The sequence below is a fragment of the Sceloporus occidentalis genome, unplaced genomic scaffold (assembly GCF_023333645.1).
Source record: "Sceloporus occidentalis isolate IW3139 unplaced genomic scaffold, rSceOcc1.0.p SCAF_13, whole genome shotgun sequence".
Taxonomy (NCBI): Eukaryota; Metazoa; Chordata; class Lepidosauria; order Squamata; family Phrynosomatidae; genus Sceloporus; species Sceloporus occidentalis.
The window spans coordinates 9,877,002-9,902,331 of NW_028316993.1; the positions used below are offsets into that span (position 1 = coordinate 9,877,002).

General features: G+C 43.3%; 1 protein-coding gene across 3 annotated transcripts in view; it reads left to right on the forward strand.

The window, feature by feature from the left end:
* KIRREL2 (kirre like nephrin family adhesion molecule 2) overlaps positions 1 to 25,330 on the forward strand; it is a 58,544-nt gene that overhangs the window by 28,582 nt on the left and 4,632 nt on the right. For 2 of the 3 annotated variants that reach the window (XM_089478241.1, XM_089478243.1), the window contains exons 2-13: positions 10,604 to 10,753; positions 11,137 to 11,286; positions 12,288 to 12,445; positions 13,722 to 13,872; positions 14,532 to 14,637; positions 16,317 to 16,465; positions 17,307 to 17,434; positions 17,753 to 17,882; positions 18,188 to 18,288; positions 21,039 to 21,237; positions 22,796 to 22,906; positions 24,434 to 24,543. In XM_089478241.1, the coding sequence (XP_089334367.1) occupies positions 10,604 to 10,753; positions 11,137 to 11,286; positions 12,288 to 12,445; positions 13,722 to 13,872; positions 14,532 to 14,637; positions 16,317 to 16,465; positions 17,307 to 17,434; positions 17,753 to 17,882; positions 18,188 to 18,288; positions 21,039 to 21,237; positions 22,796 to 22,906; positions 24,434 to 24,543 (1,643 nt within the window). The remainder of the gene's footprint in view (positions 1 to 10,603; positions 10,754 to 11,136; positions 11,287 to 12,287; positions 12,446 to 13,721; positions 13,873 to 14,531; positions 14,638 to 16,316; positions 16,466 to 17,306; positions 17,435 to 17,752; positions 17,883 to 18,187; positions 18,289 to 21,038; positions 21,238 to 22,795; positions 22,907 to 24,433; positions 24,544 to 25,330) is intronic. The other variant, XM_089478242.1, reaches the window with a different exon arrangement.

Here is a 25,330-nt window from a genome sequence, read left to right on the forward strand (position 1 = left end):
ATCAGAGATTTGGCCCTGCACCGTGAAGACAGACGACTGTAAGGACAAAGTGATATCGTTTTATTTGGCCTATAGAGATGAACCCATGGACTTATATAGGATACTCCATTCCATGCCAACCAGCCAAGTTCACCAGAAAGACTACAACTCCTCAGTAGTTAGCATTTTGGGTCAACTGAGCATACTAACAACTCACAGTGCTGTTTGCAGGAATCTCCATCCCCAAAAGATTTTTCCCCCTTCTAGCTTTTGTTTTGTCCTTCTGCTGATTATGGGTTTTTGTCCAGGTATCTTGTGAACATGTTCCCCTGATTTGCCCTCACATCTGAATACTGGGAACAGAGTCAATGTCAATGTAAAAGTTAGTCAGACAACAAAAATGGCACCTGTCCCAGAACTGACAGTGCATATGTTGAATGAAGAATGGTGTGCAAATGAAGCAGTGATTATTTTATTTAATATCCCATCTTTCCTCCTCTGAACTTAAAGACAGTATATGTGAGGCAGCATACATGAGTTTTAGGAGCCAGTATGATGTAGTGATTTTAGTGTTGAAGTGCGGAGAATTGGAGAAAAGGGTTTGGACCCCCATTTGGCCATGAATTCCATGGGGTGACTTTGGGCAAGCAGATGGATGGCAATAGAAAAACTCTTCAGAACAAAAATCTGCCAAGAAAACTCTATGATAGGATCACTTTAGGGTCACTATACATATTTCAAAAACAACATGACTCTTCTTTTCTCCTTTCTCCTTGTAAACCCTGTGAGATAAATCAGACCGAGGGAAAGAATGGCAAGTGCAACATTACCTAGCAAGCTCTAGGGTTGAATATGGACTTGAACCTGAATCTCCCAAGACTGACTTCAAATCTCATAGCATCACTCAGACTTTGAAATCAGTCTGAATATGTAGAATCAGTCTGAATATGTAGAAAAATGTTTCCAAGTGATATGTACCTCAGACAAAGAGGTCAGTAAATGGTAACGAATGCTTGAGTTCTGTCTCACAGCCTGCAAAAGTTACTTCTTTAGACTACAACTGGAATTTGGAATTAAAAAAAAAACAACTTTCCAGTCTGTGAACTTCTATTCTCACTGTGCCATCCCTGTGCCCATCCCTGGTGCGTTCCACCATCGTGGACTGGCAACCATCCTTGGTGGAGAAACTTCAGATGCATAATCATGATCTTTTATGAAGACTTTGCCCTTCTCAACATGTGTCAAACAATGAAGCCAGAAACAAAAGGAGCAGGGCCAAAAGTCAATCTCCTCTTCACACAAGGGTAGTCTTTGCTGTGGGACAGGATCAGAGCTTGGAAATGTTTCTTTTTTGAACTACAGCTACCAGAATTCAGTAGCTAGCTTGGCCAGTGTTTGCCATTTGCAATCTTCCCATGTTTTCCCACACTTTCTTGTTAAGGGGCAAAATTGAAATCACTCCACATTGTCTTTTGTCTGGTGATGCTGGGAGCTCTCTGTCTGTAAGTACCTAAAAGTATAAGAAATGGCATTCTTGCCTGTTTGTACTTTTAAAAGAACTTCAGTATTATACTAAAAGTATCTCATAGGCTTAATTTAATAGTGAGTCTCAGTCAGAGTCTATCTCAAAAATGTTGATTTATCAAGTTCCCATTCAGTGAACTAGTCTACTCTAAATGACTAACATTGGATTTAGACCTAAGCTTTTTCCAGTCTTTAGGTGTAGAGAGTGCCCAAAAAGGTAATTGCATTAATAAGAGCTAATAATAATGCAGAATAATTAAAAACTCACATTATTAATTGTATCATTAATGAAAAGTGGTTTCGAAATGAATATGGTTAATGGCTGCTCAATAACCAGCAAATAAAATATCTGTTTCAATTAAAATCCTTATCTTGTGAGTATTATCCATTAAACCAAATAACCCAAAAAGATGTTTGAGAATGAAACTCATCCACTAAAATGATAGACCAATTCCTTTTCTAGTAAATGGAACATAGGGAAACACAAATGCAAGCCCCTCCTTGCTTATAAGAGCCAGTCGCTATTTCCCCTTTTACACATGTGTTTAAGTATTGGGTAGTAGATATGGTTAGAATATACAGTCGTCCCTTGATATCCGCGGGTGATCCATTCCAGACCCCCTGTGGATACCAAAATCTGTGGATGCTCAAGTCCCATTGTCCCTAATGGCAGCAAGGCCACGTGGCTGTGTCGCCATTAGGGACAACTGCACTGAAGTCCTTCCTCCCTCTTTCTTCCATCCTTCCTTGCTTCCTGTCCCTCTCTATCCCTCCCTCTCTCCCTCTTCCTTCCTTCCTTCCTTCCTTTGTTCTCCCTCCCACTTCAAGGCTTCTGCCCTGAGTGTGGCTTCGGGGCAATTCAGAAGTGGAGGCTGGAGCACCATCGGCTGAAAAGAGCCAGAGCCAGCGTTGGGGCCAGGGCTTGGGTTTCAGAGATCCCACTGACCAAGGAACAAGACCCGGGATGAAACCTCCAGGTTCTGAGACCAAAACCACAGGTCCAGCTCCCTCCAGCCAATGGACCTCCAGCTCCAGCCTCCAGCTCCAAACCACCCTCAAAGCCAAGCTCAGGGCAGAAGCCGCAGAGGAAGGGAGGGAGGGATGATTTCAATGCAGTTGTTTCCAATGGTGGCGTGGCTGTATTGCACGCTCTGCCATTGGAGACAATGCGGGCTTGCCATCCGCAGATACTCGAATCCATTGTACCTGCAGATGAAAATATCATGGTAGGCCCAAACCATAGGTTTAGGTGAAGTCACTGCAGGAGTAGCAGATTGCAGGACTGCTCTGGATATCATTCATGCAAAGCACCGGCAATTCCATCTAGGAGGCCTAATTACTTCAGCTTCCAAAGGCTGAGGAAAGATGCTGTGATGCCCTATCTCTAACTGACTCAGTAACCAGACTTCATGGATGAATCAGAAAGAATTTATTCAGCAGCTTGGCACAGAAAGCAAACTTTTGCCAGAGCCAGCTTCAAATGCACAGTTACTATTGTATAACTTTCTTCATGCCCACACCCCCACAGTCTCTCACATTCCTTCCTAGGCTACACAACGTTGAGGATCTTGCTCTTTCCCATCATTAGGCTCAGCGCCTGTTCACAACTTCACTGCAGCTGTAAAACAAATACTACTTCTAATCAACAATAATAAGCACTTCAAATAGTAATAATAAATCCATAGCAGAGGGAATCTGGGCGGAGACCCTGACAGCTGCCTTATAATAAGACTTCTGCTTCATAAATGATAGATAGATAGATAGATAGATAGATAGATAGATAGATAGATAGATAGATTATTTAAATTTCTCATCTCTCCCTGCGGATCGAGGTGGGATTACGTCCAATAAAATGAATACAGATACACATACAAAAGAAGTACAGTTTATAATCAATAAAATACTATCATTATAAATAAAATTACATAGGGATCATAGGAACATAATAATCATGATATAGGAATCGTATGCCTTGAGCAGGATGTGCCATAGTAGGAGGGCATTTGGCAATTTTTGACATCTTATTTTAAAAGCAATGTATTAGTGGTACAGTCAGTCTCTTCTTTCATGCTTGAAAACTAACATGTGTTCCTTATTGATACTCAAACGGGAGAAAGTAACAGGTTAAACTACTCATTATTAATGAAGTGCTTTTAAATGGCTTTTAAATGGCTTTTTAAAGCAATTAAAATAGAGAAATGCCTCCAAATTATGCAAAAATATCACATAAAAGTAGCATGCAAAATATTTTTTTTTAATGTTGTCATTGCTTCTCAACATAATCTCTTGCAAGTACTGTTGTTATTTATAGCACAGGTTTGCAAAAATAAAAAATACACATTGTTGCAATGCCTTTGCTAGGCCAACCACAAGGTGCAAAATTAGTCACTCAAGCTTTCAAAGCTTCTTCATCAAAGATAGTAAAAATGGTAAAAAGTCATGTTGGGGGGGAAGTGATGGTGTTAGGGTTACAAGTTTGCCTCTTAGAATGACTGTAAATATTTGTGCCTGATTTAGAGCCTCTACAGACCAGTGTTATATGTTGGCGCAGGGCTGGGGGGCATGGCTTATGCACGCTGGCTGCCCCCATGCCAGTGTCATGCCACACCCAACCACACTGCTCTGTTGGCGCAGTTTTTAAATGTGCTGCACCAAAGGAGTGCCGAAAAGCTACCGTCACCATGGCTAGGATGCCATTTCCACTGAGCAAAAAGGGGATGCTTTTTGCAGCTTCTTTTTGTGCCACAGAAAGGCCAGATTGGGGCCGCAGACTTGGCCCCAATCTGGCGAGGAAGGGGGCATCTGTATGCTGCTCCAAAGGGATGGTCTATTGAGCCTCTAAGAACCCTGAGAGCTTCAAAAGCTTGTGTAATGCGTTTTGCACCTTTTGATTGACTTGATAAGGGTATCACCACAATGTGCTTTTTGGATTTTGCTTTATTTTGCTGCGTGGCCAACACAGCTGACACAGTCAAGAATGTCATTGAGCTCCCGATGTTCTCCATCATATTGTATTGCTTTGTCCATTGTATAGAAGGTACAACAACAACAGCAATAACGACACAGCTACCCCAGGATGGGTCTGCATCTTGTTTAATATGTTTGCTGAAAGTGGTCTTTAAAGTGGTCCTCAGAGGAGGTTATTCCTGATAGAAAGATCACCGCTTCCTGGCTGTAATGGCACTGAATACAAAGGCAGCAATGAAATGTATGTCCCATGAGCAGCACCAAAGTGATTCCCTTAAGATCTGAGCCTTATTCTGTCCCGCATCAGGCTCCATGCCACATTGTAGGCAGAATATGGTGAATCTCTTTAAAAAGTTTCTGTGCTGTCGGGTTTGGAAATAAATTTAGACATTGCAATACGTAAAGCGTGCCAAGAAAAATTTCCAAATTTTGCTGTTTATGCCATCGCCTCAGGCCATGAATGTTTTGGGATGGCCTCGAGGGAAAGAAATGGCAGTCTTAATTTCTGCGTCAAGATGGCTCAGGATGCCACCCTTTAAAATGGTTCTGTTTTTGCTTGTTTCCTTGCTAGTTTACTTGCTAATGGCCCCAGTGACTTCCCCACTCAAGATTAAATGGTGATCTCAAAATCGCTTTTAAGGAGCCAGAATGTGGCATGTGAACCATGTTTTTGAGAAACAGTTAAACATATTGGTGGTCCAAAGAGCGTAGTGGGTTGGTACCATCTTGGTGGTACTGCTCGGTTCCCTCAGTCCTATCAGCTGGCCTTGGTTCTGTTCCAGAGGTTATGGGGCCAGGGAGGGAACTGGCCTGCCTTCCTGACTTCCTCCAAGGCCTTTGTCTCTGCTCCCTCTGTGTCTCAGCCTTCTTGACCCTCTTGAGGGGATTATCCCTCTATTCAGACCTTAGTTTAGTGGGTAAACTTTTAAACAATGGGACAAAAGGCCTGGCGTTATTGGATTGCAGTTAAGCAGGCTTTACTGCGGAGATAAGAGCCTCAAGATGGAGGAAATCTGTTCGCCAATAAAAGCTCTTTCAGCCTCTTGGATCTTAGCAGCCTCCCAGTGGCCAGAAGGATGGAGGGCAGAGTCTGGGAAGGGTAACAGCTTGGGAAGAGTGACTGGATTTGCCTCAGCCATGGAATCCGACTCTGCTACACGTATTGGGGAGAGATATTTGAAAGACAGGCAATTAAAATTAAAATTAAGATCAGTCAATTGAACATTCTATCAATTTTACTTTTTAAAAAACCCTGCCTCCTCCATCCTCATTCCCCAGCTTCTCCCTCCATTCCCCAGTTTCTTCCTTCTGTCCCTAGCTTCCTCCTTCTCCCTCCATCCCCAGTTTCCTCCTCCTCCTTCCAAAGCGATTTGAAGCGGTGCAACTAGTGGGGATGGCAACCATGACAAAAAAAGCGATTACACTGGGGTAAGAAGAAGACTAGGATTGGGAAGGGCAGCTATGAAAGAACTAGAAAAAGATCCTAAAATGCAAAGCTATCAAGCTGATACCAAAGTTAAGATCAGTCAAGCCATCGTCTTTTCCCTCACCATGTGTGGATGTGAGAGCTAGACACTGAAGAAAACTGGTAGAAAGAAAATCAACGCATTTGAGATGTGGTGCTGAAAAAGAGTGTTAAGGATGCTATGGACAAAAAAAATTGGTCCTAAAAGAAATCAAGCCTGAATTCTTCCTGGAAGCTAAGATGACTAAACTGAGGTAGTCATACTCCGGTCACATCATGAGAAGAGATAACTCATTAGAAAAGACAATAATGCTAAGGGCAGAAGAAAGAGTAGGAGACCACATACTGGATGGATTGACTAAATCAAGGAGGGCATGGCCATGAGCCTGCAGGCCATGAGCAGCACAGTGGGGGGGGGACTCATTCATGGAGTCACTATGAGTCAAAGACAGCTTGCTGGGGGGGGGGGGCAGTTAGCAACAACAACAGTTTGCATGCAATTCGGTGAGAGTAAGTTTATATCAATGTCTGGGAATAAAAAATTATCCCTTCTTCAGACCACTACTCCCCAAATCCCCAGGCTACAGGACTTTTAAAAGTAACATTTTCACACTCCACTTTATATATTGGAAAAGCAGAAAGTGATTAAAAGGACCACTTTTGCACTATCAGCGCTCTTCTTTATTAGGATTCATTTTTATGACGTTACTCCCAGCAACTACTTGCTCACGCCACACTAAATAGTGATTTATCACACTAGATTGCCACACTACACTGTTATAGTGCTGCTATTCCACTTTAACTGCTGTGGCCGCCTCCTGTTGCATACCGAGATTTGTAGTTTATACCAGTACTCAATGATAAAGATTCCAGATATGAATAGACTCTATATACTCAAGTATGAGTCTAGAAATTTTAGTCAAAAAATTCACCCAAAAAAACTGAGTTGACTTATCCATGGGTCAGTGTAAGTACTCTTCTTTAACTCTTATTAAAAAAGGAACTATACCAAGGTAAAAGGCCATAATATAACAGCACTGACCTCCCCTCTGCTCTCTCATTCATCCAGCCTTTAATGTGAACACAAATAGCTATGCATTTTCCTTTCCGTCATCCTTTAGATCCTTTGCTACATGATCCTAAATTTCACCCTCGAGCGACTCATAGCCAAATATATACAGTAATTAACTTTTACTTGGGAAGAATATGAAAGAACATACTTGTGAGATGGACTCACTCCTAGCATACAGAGCTAACTGAAATAGATAAAGTGGTACTTTGAGATGGCCTATGGGCTAATCAATATTGATTGATTGACTGATTGATTGATTGATTGATAAAGTGAAAGGAAGCAGTTTAGGGTTAGATTTGAGATGTAACATCTACCTGTCTTGAAGAATGATCCGCAGAAAGCAGGAGTGACTAAGACCAAGAGTCTGGTGGCAATGGAAGTGGCTCAGGCTGTAGACTGGAGTCTATGGGCAAAAGCCACCAGCAAAGGTTAGGGGTTGACTGCAGCAAAGCAGTTAGGTTTTTATGATCATATTTAATAACATAATACATTATTAACAGTGATGATGATGATGATTTAAAAACAGCCCCGGACCAAGTTGATTTCATGGGGAATGAAGACTTGATAGCCATTCAGAAGGACTACAAGGATTCCCGAAGTGGTTGCTTGCTTTGATATCCAAAAGATAAAAAGGCTAATTTGATTGATAGTAGCTTCATTGACTTCACAACACCCTGACAAGATCTGGTATGGTACTTAGGAGCACAACATGGGATGAAAAGGAATCCGGTCTCGTTTGATCTACTTGCCAGAGCTCATCTTTTGATATTCGCTTTTTGTAAGAAATTCAGAATATGTGTGGAGGGGGGATGTATCCTCTGTCAAGACCCTTAACCCATTGTTTTCAGCCTTCCATGTGTTGGGGGTCTATATGTATATTCACAATACTACCTTTTCCAGTGTTTCGTAAATCACCGCAGCCTCTGCAGCCCATGCTGGCCTCCAGCAATATGATACCAACATACAGCTGGATCATGGGAATATCAGGGTATTTACATTCCCTACCCCCAGTTACTGTGAGGATTGATTGCAACTAAGCTCAGAAGGAACAAGGAATTCTGAGAGCGTTGGCCATCATCTTTGCAAATCAAAAAGGTTTAGCATTCCAACCCTGTGTACCTTGGCTCCACTACATCACTGCACCCTGTTTTCACATGATGGACTGAGTATACACAGAAGTATGGGTGGTTTCTGAAGCAGAACTTAGGAAAGTTAGTTTTTTTGGATTGCATCTCTCCAGAACCACCCAGGGAATCCTGGAAATTGTCATCCCCCCAAAAAACTAACTTTTCTAAGCTGTACTCTGAAGCAGCACTGTGGGACTGTTCCATATGCAAGAAGGAGTCAAGATTGGCCACAGCTCCCCAGGCGCATGTACAAACCTTGAAACACATTTGTGTTAATATCCCCTTTTGAAATGTAACAGTTGTCAGTACGGAAACATGTTGCAATTTCAGAGTACAGCTGTGTGAAGCAACCATCCTGTCTCGCCTTGGGCATTTTATTGAAGATGCAGTATAAAAACTCCTCCACTAAATGAAGTACTGAAATCAATGCAATTGGCTATACTGATTTGTTTCTACATGTTGCTTCTTCTGCCAACCTCTGGGCCTTTCTTGTGTGTGTGCTGACCCACAAGCTCTCTTTTGTTAGTTAAAACCAAATGAAGGGCTAAGAGAGTAGTATTTTTGTGAAATGCTAATTTGTGCTGTGTGTGTGTGTATATACACAGAGAAGCACATATACATGCACACAAAACACTATCTCTAAAGTTTCTTTTAATGCATTCGCCTATAGCCCCAGGGAAGTTGGTGGAAAGTGAGTAGAAGAAAGTGGCTCAATGGAGGCGGCAGGGAGCGGAAATGGAGGCTTTCTTGTCTGAAGGGCATGTACAGAGCACAAACTGGCACCTCAGCAGTCTGTGGCAGGGAGATAAGGCAATGCCAGGGACCCAGGGCTGCTGCATTGCCTCAAAAACATTAAAACACACTCTTTCAGATTTTTCCCCCTCCTCCCCACATTTTTGTGCTTTCCACTTTTTTGCACAAAAAGAAAAATGGAGAGAGAAAGAGACAAAAGCTGAGATCTGATGTGCACTTACCTATGAGTAAATCTCACTGAATTCATAGGGTTTATTTCTGAGTAGGAATGCATATAACTGCACTGTAAAACTACTGACAGATGGGAGAAATGCTTTGGGGATATGGACACTTTTCCTCAGCTGAGGGAGAGGTGTTTATCTCTGTGTGGATGTTGAAGGATGAACTGTCACGGAGCCACATCACTAGTACAAGGGGGTGGGGTGATGGCTATCCGTTTCAACCTAATCTACACATACAGCCATATGAGGCAGCAGGATGTTAAGATGAATATAGCACAATGCCTTATACTGTCGGTACTTCCATATGGATGGCTCCTAGCAATAGCATTCAAACGATTGTGCAGCCATTCTGTCTGTCTTTCCATAACATGGTTTTTGTATGATAAACACAGCAATCTGCAGACCAACCACAGCAATAGTACAAGAAAACAATCTGGAAACTACTAGGCCAAATACATTGGTCTATTTGACTTAGCAATATCTGCTGCAAGGCTAGGAACTTTTGACACGCATGATGTTTTGCCCTGTAACTGCTATCGCTCACACCTAGCATGGAGAATGCAAAGGGATTATGGAAGTTGTACTAAAACATAGGTGGAGGACGTAGGTCCCCATCCGTAATCTGACCCAATGATGGAGAGTGGCTCTACAGAGTTTCAGGGAAGACTCTTAGGCCAAGTACAGACAAGCCAAAATAAAGCTGCTTCGGGTCACTTTGGAGGGATGCTGTTTAAATGATGCATGCGTCCTAAGAGTCCAGAAGCCATGCCAAAACCACGATCCGGTCTAGACTGTGGCTTTGGTGCGGCTTCTGGGCTCTTAGGACACATGCATCATTTAAGCAGCATCCCTCCAAAGTGACCCGAAGCAGCTTTATTTTGTCCTGTCTGTATGGGCCCTTAGTTTCAGCCAGCAAATTTGGGATCCTTTGAATGCAAAGCATGTGCTTTTTCACTGAGCTATGGCCCAATATATCTAGCAGGAACAAAGGAAGCTGCCTTACACTAAGTCATATCATTTGTCTGTCTAGCTTAGCATGACTGGCAGTAGCTCTCCAGGGATTCATGTGAGGTATTTCATTCACAGCCCTACCCCTACTGAGGAGACTGTGCCAATTCAGGCAGCAGGTGGGGTATGCAATTTTTGACTGTTACTCTAGATCCAAAGCACAGACAGAAAGATGCAAGAGCATACACACATATCAACACTGACTAGAAGCAGAGAAGTGGTTTTTAGCCACAGAAGTGAGCTCAGCACTCGGAAATGTTGCACTTTTTTCAACACAGCTCCCAAATTCTGGAAATTATAGTCCAAAAAAAAAAAAAAAAGACCCAACATGTTTCCAAGCTCTTATTGAACCGAATTTTCATATATAGTGCAGGTGACACAAATGTGGCTCACTGGTTGCATGCCACTTTTGTGCCCTATCTGGCTCTTCCATTCCCTAAAGCTGTGTATTACGAATTGTCCCTAAAATGGTATTTTCTCTTCTCAGGGTTGGCAGCCTATTTCTTCCAACAGCCTATGGACCAAGTGATCGTGTCTGGGCAGTCGGTGACGCTAGCCTGCGTGGTTATGGGCTACCGTGGCATGGTTCAGTGGACCAAGGATGGACTAGCCTTGGGGGGAGAAAGAGACCTGCCTGGTATGTTCATTGTGGTTTGGGGAAGTGGGGTTTATCGGCTGTGGTTAGACAGATAACAGCTACAGGTGTTATTGGCTGTAGTGCTGTTCCAGTACCAAGTTGTACCAATTAGTTGTAGTGACCCAGTACAGTTTTTGTTATCCTTTACCTCAAAATAACAGTTACTTTTTGCTTCCAAAGTGAGAAATTGTAGATCCTCTGATAGTTTTTAATTATACCTCCCACAATTATATCTCACCTTTGTCCATATTGGTTGAGGCTTCTGGTGGTTTTTCAACTGCCAGTCCTTTTGCATGTTGCTTGTAGAGGGTGCCATCTTGTTGTTGCAATGTGTTAACACTGATACTTGTAACACTGTTCTTCAAATCTCTGCCTTACCACAGGTTGGTCCCGCTATTCTATTGTTGGTGATGCCTCTGCGGGGCAACACAACCTGCGGATTGACTATGCTGAGCTGGATGATGATGCCATTTATGAATGCCAAGCCACACAGGCAGCACTGCGATCGCAGCGAGCCAAACTTACTGTGCTCAGTAAGTTACTTTCTTTCCCCCTTCATATTTCTTCAGACTACAAGTCCTGAAGTTCTCTAATTAAATGTAGTTTCATCCCTGACACAAGGCCAGTTTGAGGCTGAAAATGAACATTTTAGTCCTTTCTGAAAACTGCTTTGGGGGCCTGGGCTCAGGGTGCAGAGGAAAAGTAATATTTAAATGATAAATTGCATCTCAAGCAGATTCATTGGGGGGGATGAACTTCAGAAGCACTGGGGTGTATGGGCTGCCAAAGTCTTGCCAAATTGTCCTGACCTTCAGAAGCTGCCCAACTTTGATCTAGGCTCATGTTGTCTTACTGCCCCACTCCCATTATATTGGATGAATAGTTTGGACTCTAAGCATGCAGAGGAGTCCATGTATTCTTTTATGTATCTGGTTGCTTAGGCAGCAAAGATTGGACCAAGAGTTAGAGAATGTATCAGAGTAAAACATTTTCAATTCCATTGCTGCCTTTGACATCTAACACATGCACAACACACACACACACACACACACACACACACACACACACACACACACTATACAGGCACCCATAAGCATGATGGGCCTTGCCTTATGGCAGCTCTGCAGCATCTGTGACTATACAACTGTTATTACCATTCCTATTGTCCTTATGCTATGCTGGCTGGGGCAGATGGGAGTTGCAGTCTAATGACAACTGAGGGGGACAGATATTCCCCACCTCTGTCCTATGGTTTTATGTGGATCTCCCTGTAGCATAAGCCAGTTTGGTTGTGTATTCTCTGAAGAATGAGATGCATCCAGAAAAGTTGCAAGACCAACAGACTACTCTCATTCAGTACTTCATTCTTGTTTTTCTTGACCTTGGGCTCAGATGAAACACTACCTTTCCATTTCTACCTAACCTTGGGTATCTGCTGTGAAGAATCTTTCATGTTCCCGAATCTCTTATTTGTGTGTGTAGGTAACCCCTTCCCATATCACACACTGACCCTCTTCTATGTTTCTTCTTCCAGTACCTCCCAATGACCCTGAGATCTACAATGGTCCAGTTGTGCATGTGATATCCAACATTCCCTACAACCTCTCCTGTCGTGCTGCTGGTGCCAAGCCAGCTGCTGAGATCAGCTGGTACCGTGATGGACAGCGGCAAGACTCTGCTGTATATTCTAAGGTGAGGTGTCTTGAGTGTTGGCAAGAGATAAACAGGCAGAGGATGGGAACAAAAATGTAAGATGAGCAATCCTACAGTTAACTTGGAAAGTATGCCTAAATATTACAGGACAGCCATGGTATAGTTCAGCCAAGGCTTAAAAGGCTGAGTAGGCAGTGAGACATTTTGGTGACCGAGGAGAATAACATCATTTGTCATCTCCCTCAGGCTTCCACAGTAGATAAAGGGTTGCAGGGTGGAGGGAGTGGATTTTCCCAGCCACAGGATATTATTGTTGTGAACTATCTCACTATAATGACCACCATCACCACTCCCAACAACATCACGCACATACAAAAAGGCAAGTAGTTGTTTTTATTCAACCCAAAAATAAATCAGTCACAATCCCATTGACTGTCATAACTATGACAGAGGAGAAGGAGACAGCAACACAATGGCAGAGGTAACATGGCAAATTAGGTGGAGGGGGACAGTAACAAAAGCCATCTCTGGTTTCCAAGCAGCTTAGGAACCAGCAGAGCACCTTCTTCTCTAGATGTCAATGAACCATCTAGAGCACCTTCCTCTCTAGATGCTGCCTTCCCCATGCTGCTACTGCACAATGCTCAAGATATGCTTACACCAGTGTAACAGTCAGTTTGGGATGGTGGGGATTGTGCCTTCGGGTTGTTTCTGATTTATGGCAACCTTAAGGTGATTCTATCACAGGTTTTTCTTTGCAAGATTTGTTCAGAGGGAGTTTCCCGCTGCCTTTCTCTGAAGTCTGAGACAGTGTAACTTGGCCAAGGTCACTCAGTGGGTTTCCATGTCATCATTGCGTGCCCCATGTAAACGGCAGTGCACCAAGATGGCTCCTGTAGCATGCAGTAGGGCTCAGAAGCATGTGGACGCTCTGCTGTCCCAAGCCCTACTTTCGACCCCAGACCGGCACAAAGTGCCAGTCTGTACAGGGCTTTAGTTTCAGAGAAATTCTTAGAGGGGCCATATCTCAGTGATGAGCATGGATAAATGAAAATAGGTGAGGTCAAAAATTCCAGTATATTTAATTTAAAGCTTTTACTGCCATTAGCAGTCTTGTGAGAAGGATCTCATTCTGTTAAAATTGAAGGGAAAAAAGCCCACAAAAACCTGGCAAGCTACCAAATGATGTAATCGTGGGGCAGGGTGCAGGGCCATTTGAGAAAGCCCAGGGGAGACCAGGATGGCTGAATTCAGGCCTAAGGCTTGACACTTCTCGGTATTAAGCATACAAACACCTTTATGTTCTCCTCTGTAGGCCCTGATGGATGATGGCAAGCGAGAAGTGGCTGTCAGCACCCTCCTCCTGACCCCAAGCAGCCGGGACATGGGTAGTTCCTTTACTTGCCGAGTCAGCAATCCAGCAGCCCCAGCTGGCAAACAAACCACAGTCACTCTCAACGTGCAATGTGAGTTCATGGGCCGTGAGGACCTGATGGGAAGGAGGTGGGCCTGAAGAGGGAATGGAGTTGACAAATAATGTGCGTAGCTTTCCAGTGCATGAATCGATTTTAGCAGAGTGGATCCACAGAAGAACTGTGATGCCAGTTTGGGGATCTTGTTATAATGGTTATGCCAACATGGGCCAATTTAACTGCTTTTCCCCTGTGATCACTGCAACATGATGCAGAGCCAAATCCCTGATTCAACTGTGGATTATCTTAATGATGTGATAGCAGTTCCTCACTGAATCTGCCCTATCCCTCCCTTAAACTAGTGTTAAAAACCTCACCTTTTGCTCAAATTTTTGCATAAAAATCTAGAGCACTCCATAGCAAAGCCAGGTGGCTGTTTACACACATGTCCCACTGTACTGACAGCACTTTCATTTGTGCCACATGTATGAGTTGCTTCTTTAGTGGTATATATCTTAGATTGTTGATGTTCTTTCCTCCTCCTTCTACATATAAACCTGCTCTTTGTGTGATATTTTCTGCATACAAGTAGTGTGCCCATACTCTTATTTTTAACCATAGCTTGATCCACAAACATGCTATATACAGGTCGTTTGGCAATTGAGGATAAGGACAGCTCAGGATTTTATTCATCCCTCTCCTTGGTCTTTCAGATCCACCTGTTGTAATCCTGTCTGTGCAACCACAGACTGTACCTGAGGGTGGCAAAGTGAGCTTCCTCTGCACAGCTACCTCCAACCCTGAAGTGACTGGTTATAGGTAAGAGAAGAATAAAAAATCCTACCACACAGAAATCAGGCAGCATCAGTGTTGTGTTCAGGATGCCCTCTAATGGCAACTATGAATATTGTATGCTTAAAAGTGCACCCATGTTACCAGGACAGGGAGTAGTTTTCAAAGTAGTAGCCACATAGAAATTGCATCATAAGAAGGAAGAAAGGGGAAGAAGCAAAAAGGAAGTGTGACAGTACCTTTAAGACTAACTGTTTTTTATTTTAGCATGAGTTTCCCTGGATATAATCCCCTTTCAAAGGTGCTGCTAAATACCCTTTTTACTCCCATCCTTTCCTCTTTTTTAAGGACTGGGATTTATTTCATGCTTCCTTGTGCTGCTCCAAAGCTTGGAAAAGTTATTTTTGGACTACAACTGCTAGAAAACCCCAGACCCGGGAAGTTTGTGTTCCAGAAAATAATGTTCCAAGCTATGTGCTACTGCTATTGCCTTCTCCTCACAATTCCAATGAGAACATAGAACAATTTCTAGGTGAATCAGACCAAGCTTATTGTAGTCCAGCATCCTAATTCTCATGGTAGCTAACTGGATGCCTGTGGAAAGCTGTGAGCAGGACATGAGTACAAAAGGCTGCTCCTACTATTGTTCCCCAGCAACTGGTACTCAGATGCTTGCTACCCCGATCTTGGATATACTACATTGCCATCATGACTATTAGCTGTTGATGGCCCCATGGAAAACACGGTTCTCTCACCACCATTTAAATGTCTCAAAAGTGATGACCATCACCACATCTTGAGAAAGCAAGTTCTGTAATTTATCTACAGACTGCGTGAAAGAGGTTCTTTCCTTCTTCTGTCCTGAATCTCCAACCATTCAGCAACACTGGGTAGTCTCAAGTTCTAGAATCTAGAACAGCTCTTTTCTTTCTATCCTCCTTCTCCAAATCATATGCCATAGGTGGAGGAGGTAGTCTGGAGTATCCTGGTTCTGGAATTGCCCCAATCCTCCCCTATTTCAAAGGGCCAGCCATGTGATTGTGGCTGGGCATCTTGTTCTAATCTCAGAGCAAAGTGACCTGCAGTGGCAGTGGCAAACACATCGGACAGCTGAGTAGGATGTATTGCACATGCATCCCACTCAACTGTCCACTTAGTTCACCACTGCCATGGCAGGTCACTTCGCTCTGAGATTAGAACAAGACTCTCAACCTCAGTCTCATGGCTGGGCCTCGTTCTGACCTCAGAGTGAGCGACTGGTGGCAGCAGTGGATACACCAGGCAGCAAAGTGGGGTGCATTTCAAATAGCTGCCCGACATCAGAATGGAGGACTCTGGATCTTTCTGGAAGATCCAGAGTAAATAGTAAGTTATTTTAATGCGTGTTAAGGGTGTTTTACCCTGGTTCTGGTGCTGAATGAGCTGGCCATTATCTGGTCTGTTCACACCAGAACTAGGGCTTGGACTTAGCATCATCCACTCTTCCCACCAAGAAGACAGGGAAGCCATTATATTTGGCTTATGCAGACAGGGCCTTTGTTAGTCTGTTGTAGGAAAGAAGGTTCTTGTTTCACCTTAAAGATATAAGCTATCATGGAGTCCAGCCCATTTCATCAAGTACTTTGGGTAAAACCTCCTCCTCACAGGGGAGAGAGACGTCTCATAGGGATTCCTTGACTCTCCTGAAATCATACCTCCCTCCACAGGTGGGCAAAAGGAGGAGTACCAGTCCCAGAGGCCAATGGTGACAGCTATGAAGCAACAGTTGATCAATCCTTCTTCACTGAGCCTGTGTCGTGTGAGGTTTCAAACGCTGTGGGCAGCACTAATGTCAGTACACTGGTGGATGTGCATTGTGAGTAATAAAGGGGATGAATTCAGATCCTGAGATGGTTGGGAATGCCATGGTAGAGAACATGCTTTATATCAGGCTGGGAATTGTGTGGCCATGTAGATATTGTTGGACTGCATCTCCCAGTAGCCCTTGCCAGCACAGACAATGGTAATGAATGCTGGGAGTTTCAATACAAGATCTGGGAGTTATAATCCAAGATCTGGATTGTTGTACAGTTCCCATCCCTGCTTTATATGCAGATTTCCAGTTTAGTCTCTAGCATTGTTATTTGAAGGGATAAGATCAAAAGTAATGAGAATTACCCATAGCTTGGACAAGTTACTTTTGGGGGTCTATGGCTTCCCCAGTCAGCATAACCAGTGACTCTGTTGACTGGAGCATTCTGTTAGCTGTAGGCCAAAAGGATGATATTTCCAAGGTTCAAAGACTCTATGTCTGAGTGTTGTATCTCATCAGAACTGACAACTCAACATTGGCTGACCAGCTCAAGATGAGCTATTGTTCTTTTCTAAGTTATGCTGCCCGCTATTCAAGCAGATGTGTAGTCAGACACCCTGGTTTTGAATTCTCAGTTCATCTCTTATTTGCACAGTGGTGTCCAGAGCACTTTGCATATATTCTCTGCCTCATCTTTACATCACCTTTTAGCTAAATGGAATATTATTATCTCCATGTTACAGAAGGGAGGACTGAGGAGCTAGGGTGGCCTAGTGCATGCATGATGAAAGTGAGATATGAGCAAAGGGAGAGACAGGCTTCCTGATTCATTTGAAGATCTGTTTCTTAGATATTCCACTCCACTAACTCTCAGCAACCTCTTCCCTCCTGCATTTTTCCACAGTCGGGCCTCGCCTTATCTCTCAGCCCAAACCTCTGACTGTAGATGTTGGCTCAGATGCCTCTTTCACCTGTACCTGGACTGGAAATCCACCTCTCACCCTGGCCTGGACTAAGAAGGGATCTAGTGTGGTAAGTGGACTGCCAAAACATGAGCAATAGTTTTATAATAATAATAAAAGAAAAAAGAAAAATTATCTAGTTTGGTAGGAATCCATGCTCCTAAGCCTTAGTTGTAACTTGCACATCATAACAGAATTCCAATCATAGAAATTGAAAGAAGTTAGATCATTGGATCACAGTTTACAAAACAGATGAGAAAGTACATTCTGGGAGATGTAATTAAAAAGAAAATCAGGATGCTCTCCCTGATTACACTTGTCTGTAAAGAGGGGGGGGGGAACTCCCTCAAGTCTTAAGAGAGAGATACAACTTAGCAACATGTACCAGCAGGTGCTGAGCAACGGCAATACACTGCACCTCAAGGCGGTGACGCAGGAGGACGCCGGCATTTATATGTGCAAAGCCATCGTGCCACGCATTGGAGTAGCTGAGAAGGAGGTGACGCTGGCTGTGAACGGTGAGGGGCCATGGGTTATCTGGGGGCTGGTGCAGCAGGGCAGACAAGGTAGTCTGTCTAATGTTTCATGGGGGATAAGGTAGTAGAGGCCCTGTAATTCAATGGTCAGATTTCAGGAAGAGGGAAAGCAGAGGGCCCTTAATGAAATCCATGAGCCCCATCACTTGACACTCTGCCATTCACTTAAACCATGGGCCCTTATTGTATTCTTCCAAAATTAGCTGCAAGGAGTGGCACATCAGGTAAGAGGGCCAAGTCCCTTATTTATTATTTGGACACCACTCTGACTGCATTTTTGTTTGCAGGTCCTCCCATCATCAGTGCAGGACCAAGCCAGCAGACTGCAGTGGGTGCCAAGGCACGGCTGGAGTGCTTGGTGGGAAGCATACCTCCTCCGGACAGGATTGTAAGTGCTTCATTCTATTACTTAATCCAAAGATGGTTTTCCTCTTGGAAGTGTTTCCTATTGTGCCACACAAGCTTGGAAATTGGCAGTAGTTCAGCAGCTGGGAGAAACACAGGTTTTAGTCAAAAACACATCAAGTTTCCAGTCTTTAAGATGTGCATAAAAAGTGTATAGGCATGGATCATATCTGATACCTGCCCTGCTGAAGGGGACAATACTGACGATGCAATCCTCTTTTTCAGTTTGAACCAGGGCATTTATTACAAATCATTGTCAAAACAGTTACTCAGGGTGGTTTATATCAAATTGAAAAAGTAACAGACAACTTGTAGTTATCTCCAGATGATGTTGAATTGCATTGGCTATCTCGGCTAGGGCTTATGAGAGAAGCGGTCCAACAACATCTGGAGGGCTACATGTTGCCCACACGTTGGCAATAAATAAAAACCAAATGATAGATAGCACACTGCAAATAAAGCACCCTAAAAACAACAACAAAGCTGAATACATTCTTTATTCAGGGCATGTAAGTAAAATCATCCCCTGAATGCACTTTGCACTTCGGAGTTTTGTTTACAAAGGTACAGAGTCACTGAGGTTCATTATACCATTTTCTCTAATGCTGCATTTGCACTGCAGAAATAATGCTGTTTGACACTGTTTTAACTGTCATGGTTTCATCCTATGGAATTCTGGGATTTATAGTTTGCTGTGGCACCAGAACTTTCTGCCAAGAGAAGGCTAAATATCTCACAAAATACAGATCCTAGAATTCCATAGCAATGAGACATGGCAGTTAAAGTGATGTCAAAGTGCATTGTTTCTACAGTGCAGATGCAGCCTTAAAGCCATTAATAGCCTCTCTTCGTTCAAAACTTTATCTAGTCCCTTTTGAGCTAGGGAGTTACCAGAACTCCGCATGGCCGAGTGCCATCCATATGTGTCGAACTACAACTCTCATTCAGCTATTGGGGGTAACAAGGGTTCTAATCCAGTTTACTGAGAAAGTGCCTGATGAGAAGGAAGGCTGCTCACTGGGTTCATAGTTGCTCTGAAAAAAATTCAGAGCAGAGTTTCTAGTATCGAAATGGGGTACGTCTTAGCAGAGAGCATTGCTCTTTGTCCCGTCCCCCCACCCCCTATGATCAACAGAGCAAGACTTGAATGGGCTAAATAAAGAAATAACTATCTGCGTAGAGTTGCTTGATTTGCAGAATGTATGCATTTTGCTGAATTCAGCTTTCCTTAGCCCAGAATTTTGACGTTCTTAGCTGAGGGAACACACCGTTCTGGGCTTTAATTTCTCCCTGACAAACTAGATGAGACAACAGAAGATCTGTGATTAGTACTATCCTGTTATTTTCAAGTGGTGAAGGCAACTTGATACAAGGCTTTAAGAGATGAACTTTCCCCCCTCTGCCGTCTTTTTCTGGTTGAATCTCCCCACCCCTCAAAATGATACTGTCAAAACATGCCCTCATGGGTAGTATCTTCCAGGCAGATAACTTCAGGAAAGGAATTGCAATTTTTAACAGAGAGCTAAACTACATTAACCACATAGCATGAAGCTGAGCCTCATTTTCTTTCTTACTCCAAAGTATACATGTCTGGATCAAGCCTAGATCAGGTGTAAACCTCTCTTTCCGCAGCTGTTTTTCCAACAGATGTTTCTCCTACATGTGTGTGGACTTTTAAAAAAGGAGGTGGAAAGAGTTTTGGTTGTTTTCAGTAGAGTCTTCTCTCTGCCATTGTCTCCACCTTCTTTGGTGCTTCTTTTGAAGGGGAACAGCTGGCGGGGGGAGTGAGGGGAGGAAGCATTAAGCTTCCCAAATTCATGTGTTAAGCTACCCAAATTCATGTATGTTGGTCTCAATCCAGATCCAGCTCCGACTTAGAAGTGAGAAAGCAATTTAGGTTCAGCTGAATATTAAATGTTTAATGCAGCAATGCTATTTAGCCTTGAGAAAACAGCAAAGCAGGGAGAAGGGGAAATCCCTTTCCCAAACACATCATGGATACCAGTCTTTTGGTATGCTGCAGACTCTATGCTGCAGAAATCATTTTTAGGCAGTGAAACGTAGTGTCATACAGAGCCTGGGAAATTATTTTTGAGGCCGCAGCTCCCAAAATCAAAATAGTCAGTATCCATGCTGGCTGGGGCATTATGGGAATTTCAGCCCCCAAAGTAACTTTTATCAGCTCTGTCGCCATGTTTCATGTTGCGGTAGTCACTCCTTTTCCAGCCCGCCCAACCTGCCCCAAAGATTTTCAAGATGCTGATAAAAATGGCATTTTGTGAAAAGGTAGCAGAACAACACAAGCAAGAAATGTTTGCAAGCATGCTGACTTTGCTCCTGCCATGTCAGAATAGTAGAGGAAGGGTCCGCACATAACTTGAAGCTTTCAATCATGCTGTGAGATGCATGTTAACATCTGGTGGGCTATTTGTAGGCTGCAGCTGACTGTGCAGATCTGGTGATAATTATTATTATTATTTCTGCACCCAAACTGCAAAGAGGCACAAAGATTCTGCAGTAGTATGGAGAAAATAAGCAGATTTTTGCACAGTGACTTCCTCCTGCACACAATCAGCTGACCTCAAGGCAGTTAATGTCAGAAGGAGTGTAGCTGTTTTAAAGGTGCCTCTATGCGGCAGCTGTCACACATGCACCCGCTGGATGTTATTCACCCTTCAGGCATCTCCCATCTGGCAGAGTGATCTTGAGTCCCTCTCCTTTCCCTTATAACAGGCATGGGCATGGGGTGAACGGATACTGGATACCGGCTCACTGGATCGTTTCACAGTGGACACCGTGGTGACAGACCAAGGGGTGCTCTCAGCTTTGCTGATCGACCCGACGCACGATGCCGATTTTGCACTCCCCTACAACTGCACAGCTTGGAACCGCTTTGGGGCCCGCTCCGCTGCAGTCAGCTTGCGGCGCCAAGGTGAGGCTCCAAAACACTTTGGCAGGTTCCTTTGAGATGTCTCTGTATTCCTTTCTCTTCTCCAACCTAGTGCCCTCTAGTTGTCTTTGATGACAACTCTCATTGTCCCTAGCCACCATGGCTGGAGACGTTTGGAAGTCATCACAGCCTTCCCTAAACTGGCCCCCCCTCCATGTCTTAATTATATATATATATATATATATATATATATATATATATATATAAAATCTCCTCCCAAAATAGATCGAAGCGGCTAACAATAAAACCATCAGTAAAATATAGTAACAGCTTATCATCGTTGTATCCCAAACCCTCCCATCTACAATAAAACACAATTAAATTATTAAACAATTCTTAAAACAGTTATTAAAAATAGGGCAGAGGCAGTTAGAGCAGTTGTTGAATAATCTGAAAAGGCCTGTTGGAAGAGATATGTCTTGATTCCTTAATTTGGGAGTGGCAAAAGAGAAGGTCCTTTGGGTAACTGCAGCCAACCTAGTTTTAGCTGGCTGCAGTAAGTTTTTACTAGAGGACTTCAATGTGCAGGACAGATTATATGGGAGAAGGTGATCCCGTAAGTAAGATGGACCCAAGTCATGAAGCGCTTTAAAGGTTATGACCAACACCTTATACTGTGCCTGGAAATTAATAGGTAGCCAGTGAAGAGACTTTAGTATAGGTGTAGTATGGTCACCTCTAGATCTTCCAGTGACCATTCTGGCTGCCATCTTTTAAATTAGTTGAACTTTCCAGACTAGGTGCAAGGGTAATCCTACGTAGAGGGCATTGCAGAAGTCAAGTTGTGAGGTTACCATAGTTTTTAGGTCTTCAAGTTCCAGGAAGGGTGCAATTGGCAGATCAACCAAAGCTGGCAACAGGCACTCCTGGCCATCGCATCTATCTGAGCTGACATCTGGAGCGATGGATCCAGGAGCACCAGGGGAGGGGGCACCAGTTGGAGATTGTCCTAGACCCAGTAATGTACTATTGTGAAGCCTGCACACATCACTGAAATCATGGTATATTCTTCTCCAATTTTAAATCCCAAAACTTTTTCCTATGTTGTCTCTCATGTGATTGCATACCCCTCAGGGCAGTGACTTCTCCTTTCGTGTCATGTAAAGCACATGCACACAGATGAGTGTACATATCAAGGATGGGGATTATGTGGCATTTCAGATGTTTTTGAACTATACCTCTTAGCATTCCTCACCACTGACTACAGCTCCTGGGATCTGGAGTCCAACAATGTTTTGCAGGCTACATATTTCCCACTCTTATTATATATATTGAATACTTATTCTTGTCCTGCTTCTGTCACCTTCTGGTGCCAAGGCTGCAGTGAAGATCTGGATTTGAAATAAATCACTTCCAGTCAAAGAACTCTCTTAGGCAAATGGCCATCTCTCAGCATAACCCATCCCTAAGGGATGTTGTGATGATATAGCAAGATAAAAGTCCTTGTCAATTACTCTGAATTCTTTGAGTGGGAAGGGTAGCCATACAGAAATGATAAATAAAAGGAACTTGAAATAATTCAGCATTTCTTTCCTTGCAGAGGTCTGGTCTGTCCTGATTTTGGGTGCCATGTCTGCCTCTGGAGTTGCTGCTCTTCTGATCTTGGTTGTCTTTGCCTCTCTCTGCTATCGGCGCAAGCACTGCAGAAAAGGTGAGCATCCTTGTAGTTCACGCTGCCTCTTCCACCCTCTGCTTTTCATGCTCTTCTATCTATTAGAAGCGCACCTGGAGGGCTAAATTAAGCCTGGTGATTCTGCAATGGCAGCAAAGCATGCATCCTGTATTTCGAAGTAGCCTACGTGTGTGCTTGCTGAAAAAGCACACAACAGGGAAAAGAGGGAGGAGAGCTGCCGGGTTGAGGTCAAGGCTTTTCTTGCCTTTGCCAAAGAGCGACCACAGTGTAGCATCATAGTACGCAATGTGCCTGAAGAAGGTTCCTGGCATCTATTTCAGGTGTCTTCCCAATTTCAAAGGTTTCTAAGTACACTGCCTACTCAAGACGTTTTGCTGCCTGAGGCAGAGGAGCAAATCACACACACTCAAGTCAAGGTGCATAGCACCCAAAGCCAGCCAAGTTCTTTTGGCACAAGAGGCAGAGAATCCCACAAGCACATCTTCCCATGCCTGGCAGTAAAAATGCAACAATGACAAATTAAATCACTCACAGTTGTGCTGGCCTTTTGGGATATTCAAAATCTGTTGCCTCGGGTAGTTGCCTTACTGTACCTAATAACATGAGACCAGTCTTGTTGAGGGGGGGAAATTGTTAGCCTAGGGAATTACTTCCAAGCAGACTAGACAGGGACTAGTTGGTAGTTAGATCACCCAATAACTTATGTTCTATGAGCAGTGTAAAATTAAACCAGAGTTCAGAAAAGTTTATTATTATTATTATTATTATTATTATTATTATTAAGTGGCCTACAGTTCCTGGAAACCCTAAACAGCATGGCCAGTAACTATGCTGGCTAGAGGATTCTGGGAGTTCCAGTGGTAGTCCAAAAAAGTAACTTTACCATTTCTGAGACATGGAAGTTTAGAGGAAGATGCCTCCCAAGCATATCTTCAGTCAAGGAACTGATTTTACAAGTCCATTCTCAAAATAGTTATGAACTTGGTTGTAAATTTATATAGTTATTAATTTTTTGAAAGCATGTATTTTCTTTCCTGGTCTGTGAAAGAGCCTAAAATAGTTACACTGTAGTTACTTTTAGGGGGGGAAATCTGAATGTAGCAGAAGCAAGTCACAGCATGAGCCAGCACTTGAACAATGTGACATTCCTCCTCCACTGTATATTGAACTATGTGATATTCCTGTTCTGCCAGACCCCTATTAAGGATAAAAATAAAATAGGAGTGCAATTTTAATTCATTAACGTAGACTCATAATGCAATGTAGTTATACCTCTATTATTTATAAAAGAAACTAATTACCAGTAAACTGTTCTTTAGATAGTTACTTTTGAGCTCTTATTCAGGTTATATATGAGCAGATTTGTTTCCAAAAAGTACAAGAGAGTTTGGTGCATCTCCCCTCATTACCTTCATATCTACATCCATACATAAGCCCCGCTATCTCCAGGGTCTGAAATCATCATCCTTCATCCCTGCATGTGGACTCATAAACAACGGAGAGAACCACTCAGTACCTATATCTGTTCATCTGTCTGTCCCACAGCCAAGCGTGGAACACAGCTCTCCAAGGCTGACATCCTAGTACAGATCACAACGACTGAGAGTAGCCCAAGTAGGCCAAGTGAGACAGAAGACGATGGCAAGGAGCCCATGGTGAGTAGAGTTGGTGACCCAGTGTGCTTTGATAAGAATGGCCAGCCATTCCATGTTGTACCCCATACACACAAAAAACTCTAACCTTCTTGTTAATAAATGAATCTGGAGGAAGAGGCAGAAGACACCTCCAGTGTTTGGGACTTTAGCGCCCAGAAGCCCCAGAATTATAGCCAGTGGAAAGGAATTGTGAGGGTCCTAGTCAAAATTATCCGTATTGTGAAAGAGTTCCTAACCGTACAATAGACGGTTCCCATTTCTGAGTTAAGCTGGCCCACTAACAAGCGATGTGGAGTCTTTCCAGGTCGAACCGAGGATCTGTCTTACTTGGCATCCTTTTAACCCTGCGACTGTGGACAAACATGTTTTCCAGAGAAGTCCATAATCGGGGTGTGTTGCACAGTCCCAGGGTGTGATATTCAAAAATGCAAATGTGACTCGCAGAAAAATATTACAAAGTGGAATGCTGCAGTTCAAAGTTCCAGCCAGGCATGCCCTCTTCCAGGACACTCCATTTCATTCATCCTCTCCTCCTTGGATTTTTGTTTTTCATCATCTCCGGACAGTCTGTCAGCATTCCATGCCCATTGAGCATGCTTAGCCTTGATTGACAGAGCTTGAAAAGGGGATAACTCCCAGAATCCCCCAACCAGCATGGTCAATGGGCCTACTGGCTGGTGGATTCTAGGAACTATTGTTACTATGGTCTAAAAGAGTTACTTTTCCAACATTGCTCATTAAGTCATGTTTTTGTTTTCCTGAAGATTTTAACAACTTCTACACATCA